General features: G+C 35.9%; 1 protein-coding gene across 2 annotated transcripts in view; it reads right to left on the bottom strand.

The window, feature by feature from the left end:
• Window positions 1–23,464, bottom strand: part of TMCO1 (transmembrane and coiled-coil domains 1) — a 46,277-nt gene that overhangs the window by 3,268 nt on the left and 19,545 nt on the right. For both annotated transcript variants that reach the window (XM_019931792.2, XM_033855658.2), the window contains 3 exons: window positions 21,419–21,465; window positions 19,995–20,062; window positions 10,025–10,169 (listed from right to left, as the gene is read on the bottom strand). In XM_019931792.2, the coding sequence (XP_019787351.1) occupies window positions 10,025–10,169; window positions 19,995–20,062; window positions 21,419–21,465 (260 nt within the window). The remainder of the gene's footprint in view (window positions 1–10,024; window positions 10,170–19,994; window positions 20,063–21,418; window positions 21,466–23,464) is intronic.

Below are 23,464 nucleotides of genomic sequence, written 5' to 3'. Positions count from 1 at the left end.
ACTAACTGCTAACAGCTCTAAAAGAGGAAATCGACAGTAACACAATAATAGCGGGGGACTTTAACACCTCACTTCACCAATGGACAGACCACCCAGACAGAAAATTAATAAGGAAACACAAGCTTTAAATGACACAATAGACCTGATAGATTTAATTGATATTTATAAGACATTCCATCCAGAAACAGCAGATTACACTTTCTTCTCAAGGGCACATGGAACAGTTCTTCTCCAGGAGAGATCACAACTTGGGTCACAAATCAAGCCTCAGTAAATTTAAGAAAACTGAAATCACATGAAGCATCTTTTCTGACCACAGTACTATGAGACTAGAAATCAATTACAGGGAAAAAAACATAAAAAACACAAACACAGGGAGGCTAAACAATATGTTACTAAATAACCAAGAGATCACTGAGGAAATCAAAGAGGAAATCAAAAAACACCTAGAGACAAATGACAATGAAAACACAACGATCCAAAACCTATGGGATGCAGCAAAAGCAGTTCTAAGAGGGAAGTTTATAGCAATACAAGCCTTCCTCAAGAAACAAGAAAAATCTCAAATAAACAATCTAACCTTATACCTAAAGGAACTCGAGAAAGAAGAACAAACAAAACCCAATGTTAGTAGAAGGAAAGAATTCATAAAGATGAGAGCAGAAATAAATGAAATAGAAACAAAGAAAACAATAGCAAAGATCAATAAAACTAAAAGCTGGTTCTTTGAGAAGATAAACAAAATTGATAAACCTTTAGCCAGACTCATCAAGAAAAAGAGGGAGAGGACTCAAATCAATAAAATTAGAAATGAAAAAGGAGAAGTTACAACAGACACCACAGAAAAACAAAGCATCATGAGAGACTACTACAAGCAACTCTATGCCAATAAAATGGACAACCTGGAAGAAATGGAGAAATTCTTAGAAAGGTATAACCTTCCAAGACTGAACCAGGAAGAAATAGAAAATATGAACAGACCAATCACAAGTAATGAAACTGAAACTGTGATTCCAAATATTCCAACAAAGTCCAGGACCAGATGACTTCACAGATGAATTCTATCAAACATTTAGAGAAGAGCTAACACCTATCCTTCTCAAACTCCTCCACAATATTGCGGAGGAAGGAACACTCCCAAACTCATTCTATGAGGCCACCATCACCCTGATACCAAAACCAGACAAAGATACTACAAAAAAAGAAAATTACAGACCAATATCACTGATGATAAATCCAATATCACTGATGATAATCCATGATGAAAAATCCTCAACAAAATACTAGCAAACAGAATCCAACAACACATTAAAAGGATCATACACCATGATAAAGTGGGATTTATCCCAGAGATGCAAGGATTCTTCAATATATGCAAATCAATCAATGCGATACACATTAACAAACTGAAGAATAAAAACCATGTGATCATCTCAATAGATGCAGAAAAAGCTTTTGACAAAATTCAACACCCATTTATGATAAAAATTCTCCAGAAAGTGGGCATAGAGGGAACCTACTTCAACATAATAAAGGCCATATAGGACAAACCGAAGGATATACAATGGAGAAAGACAGTCTTCAATAAGTGGTGCTGGGAAACCTGGACAGCTACATGGAAAAGAATGAAATTAGAACACTCCCTAACACCATACACAAAAATAAACTCAAAATGGATTAGAGACCTAAATGTAAGACTGGGCACTATAAAACTCTCAGAGGAAAATATAAGAAGAACACTCTTTGACATAAATCACAGCAAGATCTTTTTTGATCCACCTCCTAGAGTAATGGAAATAAAAACAAAAATAAACAAATGGGATCTAATGAAACTTCAAAGCTTTTGCACAGCAAAGGAAACTACAAACAAGATGGAAAGACAACCCTCAGGATGGGAGAAAATATTTTCAAACAAAGCAACAGACAAAGAATTAATCTCCAAAATATATAAACAGTTCATGCAGCTCAATATTAAAAAAACAAAGAACCCAATCAAAAAATGGGCAAAAGACCTAAATAGACATTTCTCCAAAGAAGACATGCAGATGGCCAAGAAGCACATGAAAAGCTGCTCAACCTCACTAATTATTAGAGCAATACAAATCAAAACTACAATGAGGTATCACCTCACACCAGTTAGAATGGGCATCATCAGAAAATCTACAAACAACAAATGCTGGAGAGGGTGTGGAGAAAAGGGAACCCTCTTGCACTGTTGGTGGGAATGTAAATCGATATAGTCACTATGGCAAACAGTATGGAGGTTCCTTAAAAAACTGAAAGTAGAACTACCATAGGACCCAGCAATCCCACTACTGGGCATATACCCAGAGGAAACCATAATTCAAAAAGACACATGCACCCCAGTGTTCACTGCAGCACTATTTCCAATAGCCAGGTCATGGAAGCAACCTAAATGCCCACTGACAGACAAATGGATAAAGAAGATGTGGTACATATACTCAATGGAATATTACTCAGCCATAAAAAGGAATTAAACTGGGTCATTTGTAGAGACATGGATGGATCTAGAGACTGTCATACAGAGTAAAGTAAGTCAGAAAGAGAAAAACAAATACCATATATTAACGCATATATGTGGAACCTAGAAAAATGGTACAGATGAACCAGTCTGCAGGGCAGAAATAGAGACAGAGATGTAGGGGACAAACGTATGGACACCAAGCGGGGCAAGCGGCGGGGGGTGGTGGTGGTGTGATGAATAGGGAGATTGGTATTGACATATATACACTAATATGTATAAAATAGATAACTAATAAGAACCTGCTGTATTAAAAAATAAATAAAATAAAATTTAAATATTCAAAAAAAGAATAATTGTTACTGATGTGTTTATATTTGAGATAACACTGTCAGAATATCACATAATATTTAAATATGAAGACACAACTTCAAGAACTCATTTAAATTATATTTGCCATAAAATACTTCATTCATTCATTCAATCACTCACAATACTATAGACCATGCTGTACTTTAAAAAGAAATCTAAAAACAGGTTATGAAGAAAAATCAATCATTAGTAGGTTACTTCCCCTTAGTAAAGCTGGAGAATGTCTGTATTTCTTTCATAATAAAAATAGCTCCTTCATGCTCCCCTCTAAAAATCCACTACACAAAGCAATAAGAAGACCAAATGATAGAATGTCACTAAATTTCCAACTTCTTTTATTTATTTATTTTAAAAATATATTTATTTATTTATTGGCTGCATTGGGTCTTTGTTGCTGTGTGGGGCTTTCTTTAGTTGCGAAGAGCAGGGTTAGTCTTCATTGCGGTGCGCGGGCTTCTCCGAGCGCAGGCTCAGTATTTGTGGCACACAGGTTTAGTTGCTCCGCAGCATGTGGGATTTCCCCAGACCAGGGCTCGAACCCATGTCCCCTGCATTGGCAGGTGGATTCTTAACCACTGCGCCACCAGGGAAGTGCCTCCTTGAAAACTCTTAAGTCAGTGGTGAATCATATAATCACTAACATACCAGAACATGAAAAAAATAAGTAATAGATAAAAACCAGACTCACAAATACTTACGTGAATTAGTAATGTCATAAAATTGCCTTAGTATAGGTTTAAAATTTAATCTTTGTTTAATCTGCCTCCACTCTGAATGATTAGTATAACAGAAATAATTTTAAATGTACTTCTATACCCTCATATTTGATAATGATTTCTTTAGAAGTGAAGTTGCAGGTGGGGAAAATTAACCTTTTTATTTCAAAAGAAACATAAGTTCCATGAGGGCAAGGACCACAAGTATATGTCAGTTTTTTTTTTTATAACTGTATACTAAGCATCCAGCACAGAGCCTGATACACATATGTGTTCACTTTTGTTGAATGAATAAATGAACAGAGGACTCTATCAAGGGATTATTATTAATGTGATAGTAAGTTCTCTTATAGATAGGGGAAAAAAATATTGAAGCAGATAGATACCCTTAATTCAACCTAATATTATACCTCCATCATAATAAGGGGGCATGATATAGAAAGTTAGCAGTTTTCTTTTTTGTTTTCAGTAGTTGTTCTTAGGGTGACACTTTTTTTTAAACCAGTTAGCACACTCCTACCCTTGGGGTATTGTCACGAAGGGACTGGAGCTAGCTGATTTAATCACACTACCACTCTCAGTAAAGGAAGTGGATTCTGGTTAATACCGTAGAGATGTTATTAACTGACATATGTAAATATCATAATCTTTCACAAATATAAGGTGTTTAAAACAAATTCCAGAAACCTGGTGATAGAACTATCTACTCACTTCAGCAATTAAAACCGTTGACACTTTAAGGACATGAATAACAGAAATGTTTCTCATTCCCGTAGATGCTATATTCTAATTTACTACAAGAAGACTTCCCCATTAAAACAAGCAAGGCCACCCTACCATTGCTGGAGGTAACGAATAAAATACATTTTGTTTTTACACATTCAGCATAAACATTAACCCTGAGTGAATGAAATTATGGTTTTCACTCACTGAAACAAAAGCATGAGAAATTACTTGTATTCTTTTAAAAATGGTCTCAAACTGGTGGCAAACTGAAGCCTTAAGATAACACTACTGGGTAAAATGATGAGTAGCTGTGGAAAACAGTATGTTGATTCCTCAAAAAATTAAACATAGAATTGCAGTATGACCAGCAATTCTACTTCTGGGTATATATGCAAAAAGAAGGGAAAACAGGAATTCAGACATTTATACACCTGTGTCCACAGCAGCATTACTCACAACAGCCAAAAGGTAGAAGCAATCCAATTGTCCTTTGACAGATGAATAAACAAAATGTGGTATATACATACAATTGAATGTCTATTCACCCTTAAAAAGGAAAGAAATTCTGACACATGCTACAACATGGATGAACCTTTAAAACATGCCAGTTACAAAAGGACATAAGTATGATCCTACTTATATGAGGTCAAATTCACAAATATGAACAATCAAGTTCACAGAGACAGAAAGTAGAATGGTTGTTGCCAGGGACTGAGGGGAGAGGGTAATGAAGATTTAGTGTTTAATGGGCAGAGATTTTCGGTTTGGGAATATGAAAAAGTTCTAGAGATGGATAGTGGTGATGGTCATATGACAACGTACAATGTCCTTAATGTCACAGAACTGTACAGTTAAAAATGGTTAAAGCAGCATATTTTATGTTATGTCTATTTTACCACAATAAACAAGAAAGATTAAAAGCACTGGAATTACAGAATATAGGAAACCAGAAAGTAGCTTCTGGACATAAGAGAGCACTGCCTTGAGGATTCCTCAGGAAAACTGCTACGAAGGGTGGTCACACTGACAAGTTTAAACCTTGGCACTCTATAGGTATGACACATATATTTTGACCCACTCCTCCATATTCTTTTACTCTAGGGGTTCAGATCACAATGCTTAGCCCACTCTATGACACCTGCGCATTGCAAAACCCTAATTATCTACACAAGGTGTGAAGAAAGGAGGAGTGTCCCCAGCCAAACACTTGCACTGGGATCTGAACAGACTTTCAAATTTCAAAGAGGAATTTAGACAGGCACTCCAGAGAAAATATTAATAGTAGGCTGCTGACAGGGCTTCGTGCTATTCATATACACACTAGATTCAAGAATAATCATTAACCTTACTGCATTCTTTTGACCCTCCGGCTCCTCAGTCTTTGAAAACAAGGGATAGGCAACCTTTGATCTCAAATGAATCCATGTTTTCCCTAATAAAAATCACATAATAGTTGGCAAAGTACAAGAGCAAAGAATAAATAAGGTACACCAGTGTCAACTCCAAATGCATCGAACCATGACTTAATGAAACCAAAATGTACTAGAAGAAAACAAGGATGAATTTCTTTATAACTTTAGTTAAAGACCAGTAAACCAAAAAAGGAAAAGAAAAACAAAAAAAAAAACAACTAAAAACCTCCAGCAAACAAAATTTTGCATGGCAAAAACCATACTAAGTAAAACAAACACGAATGACAATTCGTAAAAATTACTAGTAACTGAGATCACAGAGAGGGCTAATCTCCCTAAGAGCTAAAAATTAAGAAAAAGACCAACAACCCAATAGCGAAATAGGCAAAAAGCATACACGGTGTCTCGCCTACCAAAGAAAGAAAAAAAATACATGAATATTTCTTACACAAACAGAGATGATCAATCCAAATAAGCAAATTAAAACTACATGAGAGAGCAATTCTTATCTGTTAGATTGGTAAAAACCCCAAAGTTGGACAATTCCTACTGGAGGTTGGGGGCAACATGAATTTTCCCACATTGTTTTAGGGAGTAAAAAGTGGTATAACCCCAATTTTCCAAGTTTATATTTGGGTGTAGTATCTACTGTTTGTTTCACACCTGCCTTTTAGGTGCACACTACACTTTAAGGTATATACAGGAAATTCAGAAATCACTAGAAGCCCACGCACCACAATGAACAGTAGCCCCCGCTCGGTGCAACTAGAGAAAGCCCATGTGCAGCAACAAAGACCCAACACAGCCAAAAAAAATTTTTTTAATATATATATTTATTAATTAATTAATTTTAAAAAAAGAATGGCTTCATTGAGAGAATCATAATACAGTCTCTAATCTGAAAGCCTCATATTTTATGACGGATCATTTCACATGCATCTACAGAGTCAACTATTATGCAATGTAAGATCTTAAAAAACAAATACAATAACAAAACAAAACATAGAAAGAGAAAGGGAATAAGAGAAAGGAATTTTAATTCAAAGAAAGAAGCATATATTCCATAGTAACACTTCAAATGCTAAAGTATTTCAGACTGGAAATAAGTTCATAATCCTCCTGTTAGTATACATACTAACAACCAATGGGGAACAGAATAAGAAACTATTGGCAGCTAATAAAAATGATAAAAGTAGGTCATTTTAGTGATTTTTCAAAGATTTTTAATATCTCACAATACCTATACTAGAGCTCTATATACTTTTCTCTTATTAATATCAGTGCATAGACTCGGACAAGCAGAAATTAAAAGTATGAATATATATCTTCCTTGGCTGAAAACAAACACACTGAATTTTTGTGTGTTTTTTTTGCTGCTCCTTCTCTCCCCACCCATCACCTTTCACCTTTTTTTTGTATTCTCAGGAATTAGCATGGCTGGTCTACCGTCCGTTTTTTAAAAATTAATTAATTAATTAATTAATGGCTGCATTAGGTCCTCATTGCTGCGCACGGGCTTTCTCTAGTTGCGGCTAGCGGGGGCTACTCTTCATTGTGGCGCGCAGGCTTCTCACTGTGGTGGCTTCTCTTGTTGCGGAGCACAGGCTCTAGGCGCATGGGCTTCAGTAGTTGTGGCTCGCGGGCCGTAGAGCGCAGGCTCAGTAGTTGTGGCACATGGGCTTAGTTGCTCAGTAGTTGTGGCACATGGGCTTAGGATCTTCCCGGACCAGGGCTCGAACCCGTGTCCCCTGCATCGGCAGGCAGATTCCTAACCACTGCGCCACCAGGGAAGCCCCTGACTGTTTTAATAAATAAAGTTTTGATGGAACACAGCCACATTCATTCATTTACATATTGTCTAGGACTGTTTTCATACTATAATGGCAGAATTAAGTTGTTGTGACAGAGACTGTATGGTCTGAAAAGTAAATACAAAAGTATTTATCATCTAGACCAGCAGTCCCCAACCTTTCCGGCACCAAGGACTGGTTTCATGGAATACAAATTTTTCCATGGACGGGCAGCGGGGAGATGGTTCAAGCAGTAATGTGAGCGATGGGGAGCAGCAGATGAAGCTTCGCTCGCTTGCCTGCAGCTCACTTCCTGCTGCGCGACCCAGTTCCTAACATGCCGTACCAGTCCGCAGCCCGGGGGTTGGGGACCCCTGATCTAGACCATTACATGGTGGTCAGCAAACATAAGAAGTTTGCTGACCACCATGATAAATGACCATGGCATTCCTGATAAAATTAATTGCTACACATACACCTCACCAGACTTTCTGAAATAACTGAAAGGAGTTTAAAGACCAGCTTGAGCTGAACTTTCTCAATGATCATTCTTAACATTTATTTCACTAAAAAAAAAACCTTTACAGTTCAGATGGTGATTTCTAGGTAACAATGTCCAGGTAGCAGTGCAAATGGTGCATCTAAAATAACTATTGTGAGGGAGTTCCCTGGTGGCCTAGTGGTTAGGATTCCGGGTTTTCACTGCCATGACCTGAGTTCAATCCTTGGTCAGAGAACTGAGATCCTGCAAAGCCGCGAGGCTGGCCCCAGAAAAACAAACCCCCAAACACAAAAAAAACCACAAAACTGTCGTGAGCCATCACAAATAAAGTAGTAACATTTGCATGTAATTAAAATAGAATTGTTCTTTGTTGCTTAAAGTAGCATGTATACATCATTTTTTATTAATATTTTGACCTTAGCTATAATTTTAATATTTCATACTTAAATAATCAAATTTAAGAGCAATATTCTAGTTATCAATGACCTCTGTTAAACCAACAAAGAGATCCATGTTGTCGCTGTCTTGGCTTTCACCTCGGATAAGCCAAAATGCTAAAGCATGTCAAAAGATGTAGTATACACCTCGGCTACACAAGAATACCACTTCCTGGTGGACATACCCACTTAAGTGCCTCACAAACACCTCAAACAGCATGTTTTCTAACCAACCTACTTCTCTTTCTTCTACTCCCATCCTCCATTTGGTCACCAAAGCCATAATGTTGAAGTTACCTTAGTTTCTCCTTTCTCACATTAAATCAATCACTAAGTTCTGCTAGTTTACCTCTATATATTTTTCAACTTTGTCCTCTCCTTTTCAACCCTCCCATCACTGTAAGTTTAGAACATAGTGATTTTTTGCTAGACTACTGTGATAATCTTCTGAGATTTCTGCATCTGGTCATATATCTACCCTTCAGAATGCAGCAAGTGTCAGAAAATGATTCCAGGAAGCCTGGAAACTTGGTTGCATTTAATATGCAACAGAAAAAGGTGGGAGACATCCAGATAGAAGGAAGAGCATTCACAAAAAGTGAGTCTGGGTAAGTGGAACATGGAAACTGTCAGGCAAGTCAGAATGGCTGGAGTGTTGGATGAGGTGAGAGATGAGGGAAGGAAAGTATTAAGTGGTAAGAGCATGAAGATCTTTGTGACCTTCAAACTATTATTCCATTTCCTATTGATTCCCACATGCCAGACAAATCAAAAAACCTGCTGCCACAGACAATATTCAGAGGAAGAAGAAGAAAAATAACTCTGAATCATTTATGTAACAATCATTGAAAGAATCATGTTCATACTTATTGCATGTGCCAACCTCCCCACTATAATGCCTGCTGAGTGGCAGTATGTTCAAAAACTGAATAATGCCTTGAAATATGAAGAGTTCTGGAGCCAGAGACTTTAATTAACCTCTCTTACTTTTTAAAGTCCCATCTCAAAAGCCGCTTCATTCTTTCAACCTTTCTGCCTGAATCGTCTGCCACTAATTGAATGTTATGTCTCTCTTCCAGGCTCTCACAACCTTATATGTATCTCTTAGCTCTCACTCTTTTTCACTATGAATGTCTGACCATCATGTTGCTTGAATGTAAATTCTACAAGCCAGACTTTATCTCAACTGTGACTAACTTCAAGTCACCAAATTATTTGTTTATTTGTGTTTCTGAAGTGCCAAAAGGCACTGGTGTATAATAAAGAAGAAATGATAGTGGGAAGACAAAACCCACTCTTTACTTTCCTACCTTTAGATAGTTGCAATAAAGAAGAAACTTGAGAGCTCTAAAAATGGGATGTGGAAACCATGTTTGATTTTATGGCTACTTCCCATCCCTAAGGATCAGTAATCTAGACCTACATACATTTAAAACAGTTTTAGATGATACTCGAATTCTAAAACAAGCAACTGAAAGATCTCAGTAGCAACAGGTAGACACTTCCAGTATTACAGAAGTAGACACTAATTTAGGGTGTGACAGCAAGGAAGGATATACATATTAAATAGTGGATGTTGTCACTTACCTGTCGAATTGACATGGTACAGAGAATATACAGGAAGATGAACGAACAGTCTGTGGTATCATCCCCCAGCAGATTTCGATGAGACAGTCCTTGGATGTAAGAAAGGGGGGTGAAAGGGAGCTTTGCCACCACTCTACCATCAAATCTAAAAAGGACAAAACAAAGAACTGTTATTTTTGGAAGACTGACAAGCTTCTTAGTTCCAGAGAAGAATCTGGGACAGAAATAGAACTCTAAGTCCCTTGATCTCTAAAAAACAAAGAAAGGATGATATTCTAAAAAGAGACTTGAAATATAAGGATGTAAGGAAGGGCGCCTAGATTTTTCCCATCAATCTTTTTCTAAACTAGTGATTCTTAATTTTTTCAGTATCAGGATCCTTTAACACTCTGAAAAATTATTGAGGACCCTAAAGAGGTTTTATTTAGAGGTTATATCTATCAATATTACTGTTTTATAAATTAAAACAGAAAATTTAAACCATTTATCAAATCATTTAAAAGGTAGCAATATTCAGTATGTTAACACAAATATTTTTATCGAAAATATATGTTCCATACAGAAAAAGAATTTAGTGAGAAGAAAGGCTTTTTTACCCCCAATCTCTTTAATGTTTTATTTAATAGAAAAATGTTGGATTCTCATAGCTGCTTCATTACTCAGGCTGTTGCAATATTACACACCCTATGAAGCCTCTGGAAAATTCCACTGTACATTCATGAGAGAAGGAGAGTGAAGAAGGCAAATAACATCTTAGAATTATTACAACAATAATTTTCACCTCAAGGACCTCCTAAAAGTCTCAGAGACCTCCAGGGATCCCCAGACCACACTTTGAGAACCACGGTTCTAAACAATGACACCAATAAGATTTTAAGAACCCTCTTTTCCAAGACTCAAAGATTCCCAGTATATACACATTAAACAGGATAAACACTTCTGGAGAGAAATTCATGGAATATACATAGTGGTGAATGAAAAATGGCATACATAATACTCTGAGATAACTTTTAACATACTTCTAATGTTTGAAAGTAATTCTTTTTACTTTTTCTAAAATAGAAAAATGTTTCGAAAAGAGAAAATCTTAGAAAAAAACTAGAAGAAAATATGTATCAGTGTTTATTTTGAGATGCTGGGGATATAAACTTCTTTTACACTTTTCTATGAATAAGCTGTACAGTCAGACAATATTGAGAATTATAAATTAATGTGATTAAGGACAGTGATACTTCATAATATTAGAAAAATATATGACAGCATCAGTTACTTTATCCAAATAAAGTCTTTAACTCCAGTTAAAATATCTAGAACATTCCCTCTTAGAAAAACATTTGGTATTTAGAATGTTTCTATAGAGGGAGAGGGAAAAGAGAGGTAGTATTACCATCTTTTTCGCTGGGGAAAAAAATACCTAATTATCCATATTAACTATTGTGGTTATAAAGAGCTTCTTATACAGCTGAACTCCAAAGAATATAAATAGAATGAATTTGACATATTCTGTACATATGTATGATTGTCCACTTACTATGCCCAACTGCTTTCCTAGTATATAGTTTGCACAGGGTAAGGGTTCTATCATGAACTGTTGTTACTTGGATATGATGAAAATATTTAAAGATCTGCTTGAAGTAGTTATTCTTATCTACTAACCTCACAAAAGCAAAACGAAGTATTGTAATAACTTTTCCAGGAGGAGGTATTCCCATTCACTCACAGGAAGTATTATACACAGTTGTTCCAATATTTCCTGGTTATATGCTATATGCAGTATACTGTTCTACATATGCCACTCTACTCTCCATCTGTAGAGTTAAACTGTGAGGAGTAGGGCTGAAATAAATATAGCCCAAAATGTTTACCCCTCTTGTTGCTAACATACACACCCAACAAATTCATCTTATACAGTCATTTTATTCCTTGACATTTTTGACTTGAAATTGTAACCAAAAAGAAAATCTTTTACAACTAATAAATGAATTCAGCAAAGTTTCAGGATGGAAATCAACATACAAAAATCAGTTGCATTTCTATACACCAACAATGAACTATATGAAAAAAAGAATAAAACAATCCCATCTACATCAAAAACAATAAAATACTTAGGAATAAATTTAATCAAGGAGGTGAAAGATACATACACTGAAAACTATAAGACATTGATAAAGGAACTGAAGAAGACACAAATATATGGAAAGATATCCATGTTTATAGACTGGAAGAGTTAATACTGTTAAAATGTCCATACTATCCAAAGTCATCTACAGGGCTTCCCTGGTGGCACAATGGTTACGAATCCACCTGCCAATTCAGGGGACACAGGTACAAGCCCTGGTCCGGGAAGATCCCACATGCCATGGAGCAACTAAGCCCGTGTGCCACAACTACTGAGCCTACGCTCTAGAGCCAACGAGCCACAACTACTGAGCCTGCGTGCCACAACTACTGAGGCCCGCATGCCTAAAGCCTGTGCTCCGCAACAAGAGAAGCCACCACAATGAGAAGCCCGTGCATCGCAACGAAGAGTAGCCCCCGCTCCTTGCAACTGGAGGAAGCCCGTGCGCAGGAACGAAGACCCAATGCAGCCAAAAATAAATAAATAAAATAAATAGATTTATTAAAAACAACAACAACAAAGTCATCTATAGACCCAATACAATCTCTAATCAAAACTCTACTTTTCACAAAAATAGAAACATCCATACTAAAACTCATATGGAACCACAAAAGATCTTGAATAGGCAAGGCAATCTTGAGAAAGCTGGAGGCATCAAACTTCCTGATTTCAAACTATGTTACAAAGCTATAGTAATCAAACTAATATATTACTGGCACAAAAAGAGACATGCAGACCAATAGAATAGAATAGAGAGCCCAGAAATAAACCCAGTCAACTAATATCTGACAAGAGCCAGAAATGCTCAGTGGGGAAAAGGACAGTCTCTTCAATAAATGGTGCTGGGTAAACTGGATATTCACATGCAAAAGAATTACACTGGACCCCTATCATACACTACTCACAAAAATTAACTCAGAATGGATTAAGGACTTAAACATGATACCTGAAACTGTAAAACTTCTAGAAGAAAACATAGGGAAAAAAGCTCCTTGACATTGGTCTTGGCAATGATTTTTTTGGATATGACACCAAAAGCACAAGCAACAAAAATCAACAAACGTGACTACATCAAACTAAAAAGCTTCTGCACAGCAAAAGAAACAAAATGAAAAGGCAAACTATGAAATGGGAGAAAATATTTGCAGACTATATATCTGATAAGGGGTTAACATCCAAAATATATAAGGAATTTGTACAACTCAATAGCAAAACAAAAAACACCAAATAATCCAATTAAAAAGTGGGCAGAGGATCTGAATAGATATTTTTCCAAACAAGACATACAAATGGCCAAGAAGTACATGAAAAGGTGGTCAACATTATTAACCATCAGGGAAATACAAATCAAAACCACAATGAGATTTCACCTCATGCCTGTTAGAATGACTATTATCAAAAGGACAAGAGATAACAAATGCTGGCAAGGATGTGGAGAAAAGGGAACCCCTGGGCACTATTGCTGGGAATGTAAATTGGTGCAGCTACTATGAAAAACAATATGGATATTCCTCAAAAAATTAAAAGTAGAACTACCATATGATCCAGAAATCCCATTTCTAGCTATTTAGCCAAAGGAATTGAAATAAACTACTGTCTCAAAGAGATCTGTACTCCCATGTCATTGTAGTATTATTCATAATAACCAAGATACGGAAACAACCTAAGTGTCCACCGACAGATGAACGGATAAAGAAAATGTGATATATATACTGTATACAAGTCTGACAGAGAAAGACAAATACTGTATGACATCACTTATATGTGGAATCTAAAACAGCTGAACTCATGGAAACAAAATTAGATTGGTGGTTGCCAGAGGATGCGGGTTGAGGGAAATGGGGAGATGCTGGTCAAAGGGTACAAACTTCCAGTTTTAAGATGAATAAGCTCTGGGCTTCTAATGTACAGCATAGTAATTATATTTAATACTGTATTATATGCTTGAAAGCTAAGAGAGTAAGTCTTAATTGTTCTCACCGCCAACACAACAAAATGATATTTATGTGAGATGAAGGATTTGCTAACTGACCTTATTGTGGTAATCATTTTGCAATATGTATGTGTATCAAATTATCACTCTGTACACCTTAAATGTACACAATGTTCTATATGTCATTATATATCTCAGTAAAGCTGGAGAAAAGCTTTAAAAGAAAAAGGAGAGAGAAAACCTTTCATGTCCTATAAGTGAGTTATTCATTTATGTGAAACTGAACATTTAGTACAAATGAGACCTTAAACCAGCCACAAATATGAAGGAAAAAACCCCTTCAAATTAATTTTTCCAGGAGATTAGAGGCTTTCCATAGGAATAGCTAAGAATAGACACCATTACTAGTCTGTAGCCTAATAATGAAAAGAGTTAGGGAGAGAAAGAAAAAGGTGCAAAGAGAGAGATAGCTTATAGGTAGATTATTTCTTTAAGTGAACTTACTCTCTGCAGTTCCAGAGGGCAGGACCACTCACTGCTCATGAACAGAACAAGCAGGCATATTTTGGTCCAGTAAAAGGAACCACTTTCAAACCCTAAATACTACTCGGTAAAACTATATTATCTCAGAAAACATCAAGCTCCTCATCGTTGAAAATGATTAAAAATAATGGAAAATTATCTGCTAGAGGTATTATTGGAGAGATTTCCGTATTGACACAGAAGTAATGTGTTAAAATGACTTTTAAGATCACTTCTAAGATTTAATGTTTCAGCTTTATGGAAATGATCCAGAAGAGAAGTCAAAGACAAATAAATAGCTGAATTTGGTGCCTCTTGTTGCTACTCTGGCAATCTGGAGCTCAAGTCCTTCCCATCTTAGTCTAACTTGAGGCTTTTTTCTTATCAACAATTGTAAGACTAAAATGGATATTAGAGATAACGTATTCCATTCTATAATAAACAGATGATCAAGGTGAAACTAAGAGAAATTATGCGAAAAATGAATAGTGATTGTTCAATACAATCAAAATATGTACTAGACTGTAATAACTGACACCCACATTACTTTTGTTTAGAACTGCTAAGGGATGGTGAGCTTTTTTTTCTATACTTTTTTTCCTTTTTTCCCATTTAAATTTAAAATCCATACATACAAATATGATTAAATTATGATTAAATTATTATTTGCTAATATTTTTAATGAAAAGAAAAAGAAAGGGGTGCATTCAGTTTCAATCCCAGCTATTGTCTGGACTGTCATGTCACATGAACAATGACGTTTTATCTGAGGATATGAAGATAGCATTGAATCTTATAGATTGGATATTCTGAACATCAGATCTGAAATGTCTGCTTTTCAATATATGTGAAATAAAACTTGGAATTTGCTCACCAAAAAAAAAATGTACTAGACTTTTAATGTCACATACCAGCTTATAAAAATAGAGATACATTCTTTAACTTCTAGGTGCTCACAGTCCTAGACATAAGAAATATATATACATATATATATATATATGTATATACACATACATATATATATATTTAAATTTCTGGTCTGAGCACAAAGACCAGAAAAAAAACATGAATACCATTCAGCAACCATGCTCCTTGGTATCTATCCAAAGGAGTTAAAAACATGTTCACAAAAAAACCTGCACACAGATGTTTATGGAAGCATTATTCATAATTGCCAACTGATGAACCTGCAATGGTACCTCATCATCACCCAAAGTCCACAGTTTACATTAGGGTTCACTCTTGGGTTTTAATAAATGTATAGCAATATGTATCACCATTAAGTATCACACAGAATAGTTTTACACTAAAAAATCCTCTGTGCTCTGCTTATTCATCCCTCCCTCACACCTAATGCCTGGCAACCACTGACCTTTTTACTGTCTCCAGAGCCTTGCCTTTTCTAGAATGTCATATAGTTGTAATCATATAGTACGTAGCCTTTTCAGGTTGATTTCTTTCACTTAGTAATATGCATTTAAGGTTTCTCCAAGTCTTTGCATGGCCAATAGCCCATTTCTTTTTAGGAATGAATAACACTCCACTGTCTGGATGTTCCACAGTTTATCCATTTACCAACTGAAGAACATCTTGGTTGCTTCCAAGTTTTGGCAATTATCAAGCTGCAATAAACATCTGTGTGCAGGTTTCTGTGTGGACATAAGTTTTCAACTCATTTGGTTTCACTTTCACTTTTTATTCTACATTATACTGTTTGAATTTTTTAGAAGTACTTGTGTATTACTAGTATAAGAAAATCTTTTTCTTTTTAAACTTTGGTTCTGATGCGCACTCCTGGTTAAGATCTACTACATAGGGCTTTCCTGGTGGCGCAGTGGTTGAGAGTCCGCCTGCCGATGCAGGGGACACGGGTTCGTGCCCCAGTCCGTTAAGATCCCACATGCCGCGGAGCGGCTGGGCCTGTGAGTCATGGCCTCTGAGCCTGCGCATCAGGAGCCTGTGCTCCGCAACGGGAGAGGACACAACAGCGAGAGGACCGCAAACACCAAAAAAAAAAAAAAAAAAAAAAAAAAAAAGATCTACTACATAAGCTTTGGGAAGCTACCTGATATATCATAAACTAGTCATTTCAAATCATCAGGGAAAATATATTGTTTGTTCCCTACCTGGTATTAACAATAGGAAGTACTTGGTAAAGTTGGAAACTAACCACCAAAAAAAATTACAGATGAAACAAAATTTAAATATAAAAAATAAAAAGTAGAAACAAATTTATATAATCTGGTATGAGAAAGGCACTACTTATATAACAGAAAAGAGTAACAGATTTGACATAAAAATTAACATTGCCCATATATCTCAAAAAGAGAGCTTAATAGTCTCAATAAATAAAAAAGTCTTATAAAAAGAAAATAAGGGAAAGAACATGAACTAGAAATTTAGAAATAGATAAACATAATAAGTATATGAAAAGATGCTACATCTCACAAGAAATGCAAATTTTAAAAGAAATATTATTTTTAGCTATTAGATTTGCAAATATTAAACAGATACATAATTCCCAGTGATGACAAATATATGAAGAAAGAACCACTCACAAGTACTGAGCGCAATAATCGAAAAATATAAATTAATAAAAACCTTTCTACGGGAATTCCTGACAGTCCAGTGGTTAAGACTCCGCGCTTCCACTGCACGGGGTCGCGGGTTCGATCCCTGGTCGGGGAAACTAAGATCCCGCCTGCTGTGCGGCAAGGTCAAAAAGAAAAATTTCACCTAAGCAATACTTCTAGGATATGCCTGAGGAAAAAATAAGTATACACTGGTGTACATACTACCTGTGAAAATTCTGTGTGACGATTAATAGAAGATTATATAAGTTAGGGTACATCCATTCAATGGAATATTGACAGACATTAAAAATGATTATGCAAGATGGGACTTCCCTGGTGGCACAGTGGTTAAGACTCTGCCCTCCCAATGCAGGGGGTCCGGGTTTGATCCCTGGTCAGGGAACTAGATCCCATATGCATGCTGCAACTAAGAGTTCACATGCCACAACCAAGGAGCCCATGAGCCACAACTAAGACCTGGTGCCACCAAATAAATAAATAAATAATTTGAAAAATCCTAGCCTGCATGCAGCAATGAAGACCCAATGCAGCCAAAAAAATAAATTTTAAAAAAATTTAAAAAAAATCCTTTAAAAATGATTATGCAAGAGTTACACATACTGCATTTAAAAAATTATCACAGGTAACTACAGCAGGTTACAAAACAACCATTTTGGGGCATAAAAATTAATACATACAAATATCTAAATGTTTGTATACGGAGAGAAGAAGTACAAATCTTGAAAGGACACGTACTCATTTGAGGAAGGCAGAGTGATCTTTACATTTTATACATTTATATATTATTGGAATTTTTCCAGTAAGAATTTATTACTTCAATGATTACAGAAAGAAATGTAATAAAAGGTTACACCTGAGGGGAAAAATATGGCATTGGGAGAAAAATATATTTGAATCAGATGCCCTTCCCATAGAGCAGCCGTTCATACCACGATATGTTCACAAATAACATTAAGAAAGGGAACCACATGAATATAAGGCAGCATTACCACTGGTAGAAATGGCCACCATTCTTTCTTCCTTTTCTTTTTTTAAAAATTCAGGTATATGTAAGTTTTACAATATTAGATAAGTTCCTGGTGTATAACATAGTGATTCGCAGTTTTTAAAGATTATACTCCATTTAGAGTTATTATAAAATATTGGCTATATTCCCCACAGTTCTTTCTTAATCAGCCTATTTCGATAGAACCCACCTGTACATAAGACTAAGGAATAAAATCAAATGCTGAACTTCAAGCAAAGCAGTGATTCAAATTTATTGTAGGTATCACACAATAAAGCCAAGACCAGTAAGAACAGCTCTACATACACACACCACTAACCTATAAAAATATTATTTTAAAAATCAGAAGTATGAGAAAAATAAGATGTTAGGCATTAAATTTTTAAAATATAGATGAGTACTTAGCTAGCTCTATACTGTCCAGAATGTGACAAATTAAAGAATATTTGAGTTGTACCAATGAAGTTTACTAGTTAACTACAAAATCTTTCAGTGTTTGGTTTGCCTGGTAATCCACGGTGATATATACCCAAGAAATGAGAGAAAGCATAGCAGTGAAAAAAGGATACTGAGTTTAGAGTTATAAGTTAGAAATTATGAGACTTCTAGAGACCTTGGGCAAGTTATTTAATCTTCCAAAGGTCCTTTTCAGCAGTAAAGGTCTATGATTTTAGTAATCACTAGTTAAGTGGAAATTTTGTATTAAAATCATTTTGGACATTCCCTTTGGTGCCTCACCTAAGTAAAAATAACCACTCCCCTTTTTCCCCCCTACTATATTTCACACACACACACATCTATTGTAACATCCATCAATGTATTGATTTGTTTGTCCTTTCTTTCTATAAAATTTTGATATTACTGAGGGCAGGGAACACATCTTATTTGTTATATTCTGATACCTAGCACAATGCCTGGCACAAAGTAGGCCCTTGACAGGTGGGAAGAGAAGAACAACTGGAGGTGGGGCGGGGTGTGGGTACAAGGAGAGAGAGACAGACAGGTAGAAATGAAGCAGGGGAGGAAGAGTAGGAGAAAGGGAAGGAAAAGAGTGGGTGAGGAAAATGCGTGGGATAGTTCAGGAGAGCTCTGAAAGGTAAGAAATGACAGCTTGTCATCTCTGGATATTTTCCCAGGTTCTGTCAAAAGCAGTCCCACAATTACTCAGGCCTGCTATATGCTAGTTTAGACAACAGTAACCTACCTTATTATTAAAAAAGATTATAGTTGTTAAGACTCTATTTTAAGAGTCAAAACATCTCTGTACGACTACCTTCATTTTGAAGAAGTTTGTTAGTAAGGAACTTAAAAACCCAGGAGACATATTAAATTCTTTTTAGAGGACCCATAAAACCTTAGTCTTTGCCTTACATATAAGATATCTTCAATATTAAGAGGGTGAAAAGTTATCATATAATTGTATTCCATCAAAATTAAATTTCCCTTGATTTTGATAACTGGATTGAGGTCAAGTAAGAGAATGTCCATGTTCTTAGGAAATACACACTTTAGTAGTTATGGGTAAAGGGGCATGAAGCCTACAACAAACTCTTGAATAATTCAGAAAAAATATACAAATAATGTATGAATGAGTACATATATGATATGGAGAAACAGAGAAAAAAGGAAAGCAAATGAGGCAAAATGTTAACAATTGTGAATCTGGTTATCAATGTACTATTCTTGTAACTCTTCTGTAAATTTGAAATATCAACATATTACCAAAAAAGCTAATTGTTCACATATACACACACATAGAGCAATATTTAGATAAAACCATATAAAAGGCTACTCACATAGAATTAAACATTCCCATTAGGGCAGTAAAACAAAAGCCAATTGCAAACATGGATTTCATTCGAACCTGGAAGGAAACCAACGAATTGTTATTTTACACTAGAGAAAAACCACCACTAAAGCACACCCCAAAAGTTTTGGTTTACATCATTTTTAAAAGATGCTCCTTGGCAAAAAGCTGTTTATTGGCTAACCCACCCTCCACCTCCAAGGCCTCTTCTCCTTGCCAGCTTCTGATGAATAGTATTGGGGTGGTCATATGATCCAACTCTGGCCAATGAGATGTAAGTACCAACCAGAATTTTTAAAAGGGACAAACTTGGCTAGCATCCCTTTAGGCCTTTTGCCCATACTTCTTGCCTGGAATGAAGAACATAATGCCTGACAGTAAAGCACCATCAAACAACCAAACAACCATAAGCTAAGGAAGGTTAACCTGAGTCCTCAGTGACATTACTGTGCTGCCACAGCAGCCCAGGACTACCAACCTCTGTACCTCTTGAGCAAGTGAAAAAAATTTTATATGTTTAAGCCATTATTAAGCATTTTGTTTCTTGCAGCTAACTTCTTTCTTAATTACATGTGCCATAAAAGTATAAACAAATAAAAGATCATAAAGATATAAGATTAACAGTTTATCAGCAATTTTTATCTCTTCTTTCTGCAGTTTCCAAATTTGGTCTCATGAACATGTAATAATTGCAACAACAGAAAAGCTATTTTCAAAAAAATGCACTTCTAAATTATGATCTTTCTTAATAAGAATTTCAAGAAACAGAAGATAAAATAATACAGCAAAGGTCTCTTGGTAAGCAAAAGACAACTGTTGCGCAGTTTAGATGTCCTGTGTTGAATATACAGAAATTAAATAGAAAAATAAGTCAAGCCATATAATTAGCCTACCTACACCTCAGAAAGACATGCTTGAACTCTACTCTTTATAAATAATGAGTAAATGGCTAATAAAATCACTTTTCCTTACACTTTATGATATGCCTGATCCTCAGATCAAAAGGCCTCTTAAAGAATAAAGGCCACAATAAAGGCCATCTATGATGCTCCAACTCCTATTTGGGATTACCAGGTCACCATAAAGCCAAAGATTCAGCAATAACATGAGGAAGAAAAAGAAAATAAGCTACTTCATTTGAAAACGTAAGGGGGAAGCTAATAAAAACTGTGTGAAAGGGACAAATTATGACTTCGAGAGAGCCTAAAAAAAAAGCTATTCATATTACTAACACGAAGCTTCAGTCCAGTAGCATATTTTCACTTCTATTTGGTCCAGGAACAACCATGATATTATTTATAGCCTGCATAACTATAAATTTCTGAAAAGGTAAGTGCAGTGTACTTGATGAAAATCAGGGTCTTTTGCTGAAAAACATGTGGTTTATCATGAAGTTATATTTAGGACTCTTACCATTGATAGATCTCTGTTATTATTCTTCAGTTTCTCTTCTTGACGCTCTGCAAAGAATTAATGAACTGGTTAATATACACAGCGCTGAGCGCAAAGCAGATGTTAAACTGTCATTGCCTGATGACTATAATAGCACTTCTGTCTCAGTATCACTTAATAAAATAAGCTGAATACATGGAATACTGTATACTTTGTACTAACAGAAAATTCAAATGCAGCAGGGCACCAAAATAGTTCAAATTAAATAAATAAAAATATTTAAAGTTTAATTTAAACTTTAAGTGTCTGGACTCTGTACATTAAGATATACTCTTACATTACATCAAAAGGAAGTATAACCATAATGTCTGTACTTAGGTTTCAAGTATTAATTACCCATCTGTTATGATTTTCTTCCCCCTCTTTCAGTTTCTTTAAGAGAGCATGGAGTCTAAAAATTAAAAGCCAATTAAGATGAATTTAAGATTCAGGTTCTTTCATATTACAGTCAAATCAATCTAAAAATAAGCATAGTTTCATAGTTAAGTCACTTGGAAAGCTAGGAAATTTGACATATATTTCAAGAAAATTGTTATATACACAGAACCTAAACCGCTAAAGAAGTCTCAGTTGTACATTAATGACCTTATTTACTGTATTCCATCAACGTAAGGGACTTTATTGTACTTACGAAGAAACTGAGGCCCAGCAAAGGAGAAGTGACTTCTCAGAGACCACACAGGTATTTTATGCCAAAGCCAGGACGAGAATCCAAGTTTCCCAACTCCCAACCCAATGATCTCTATATATACTATGCTACTGCTTTCTTTGATTATGCATTTTTATCACCAGGATCAATTCACTCAACAAGTACTTATTGATTACCTACTAAATGCTGAGCACTTTTCTGAGCACTAGGGATAAATGAATGAACAAAACACACACAAATCCTCACCCTCACAGGAAGATTTTGAAATTAAAATATAATACCCTCTAAAATAAAAAATATACAATCGGAATATATGAAACTGGTGTGAGGGCTGCAAGTTCAGGCAGTTAAAGGAAAGGAAGGAAGAACAGGCCTATAGGAACCGCAGACTGGAGTGTAGTTTCCAAACAATGTATGGTGAGACGAATATATGCTTCCTTGTCCTAAATCGTTCCTATCCAGTTTGTTTTCCCTGGGAGGAAAGGATACAGGCAGGAGAAAGTGGGGATTATGAAGATATATGGAAGAAAATGAACAAAATGGGGTGGAACTAAGGTGTATCTCGGGGGCTAGAGCTCTTCTACCTGAGCAGCCCTCTTAAAATGTAATAAGACTGTTCAAAATTGGGTGTTTGAAGATTGGGATGACTAGAAGGTAAACAGGCGTAAAACCAAGTGGAGGGGGAAAAGGACTACCACTGAGACATGAAAAGAAAGGTATAGAAAAGCATCTATGCTAGAAACCTTGGCACATCCTTGACTCCCTACTCTATCTTCAATCAAACACCAAGTCCTATTAATTATACCTCATAAATACTTATGAAATCTACCTCTTCCCCTCCTCCTTACTATACTTCCTTAGTTAGGATTTCTAACATCTCTTACCTATATTACTTTCAAGTCTCCTAACAGATCTGCCTCCAAACTTGTTCCCTCAAATCCATCTTCCACATAAATGCAGTCAGATCTACTTAAAAGGCAAAACTGAACAAAATCTTGATACTCCCCAGCTTAAAATCCTTCCATGGCTTTTCATCCCTACAAGATCATGTTTCTTTTTTTTTGGCCACGCCACGCAGCACGTGGGATCTTAGTTCCCCCATGAGGGATCGGACGCACCCCCTGCAGTGGAAGCGTGGAGCCTTAACTACTGAACTGCCAGGGAAGTCCCAAGATCATGTTTCACTATCACCTGCAAGTCCTGCATCTGGCCCCTGCTTACTTCTGCAGCCACATTTCCAACCACTCCCATTAATTTTTATGTTCTTACAATACCAAACAACTTTAAGTTCCTGTATATATGATGCTTTTCTCTTGATTCAGTGTGTTTGTTCATAAAGTCTCTTCTACCTTGGGTGA

Source organism: Tursiops truncatus, chromosome 1 (genome assembly GCF_011762595.2).
Source record: "Tursiops truncatus isolate mTurTru1 chromosome 1, mTurTru1.mat.Y, whole genome shotgun sequence".
In the NCBI taxonomy this organism is placed as follows: Eukaryota; Metazoa; Chordata; class Mammalia; order Artiodactyla; family Delphinidae; genus Tursiops; species Tursiops truncatus.
The sequence above is the reverse complement of the archived record's forward strand: the minus strand, read 5'-3'. Positions and strand labels throughout refer to the sequence as shown.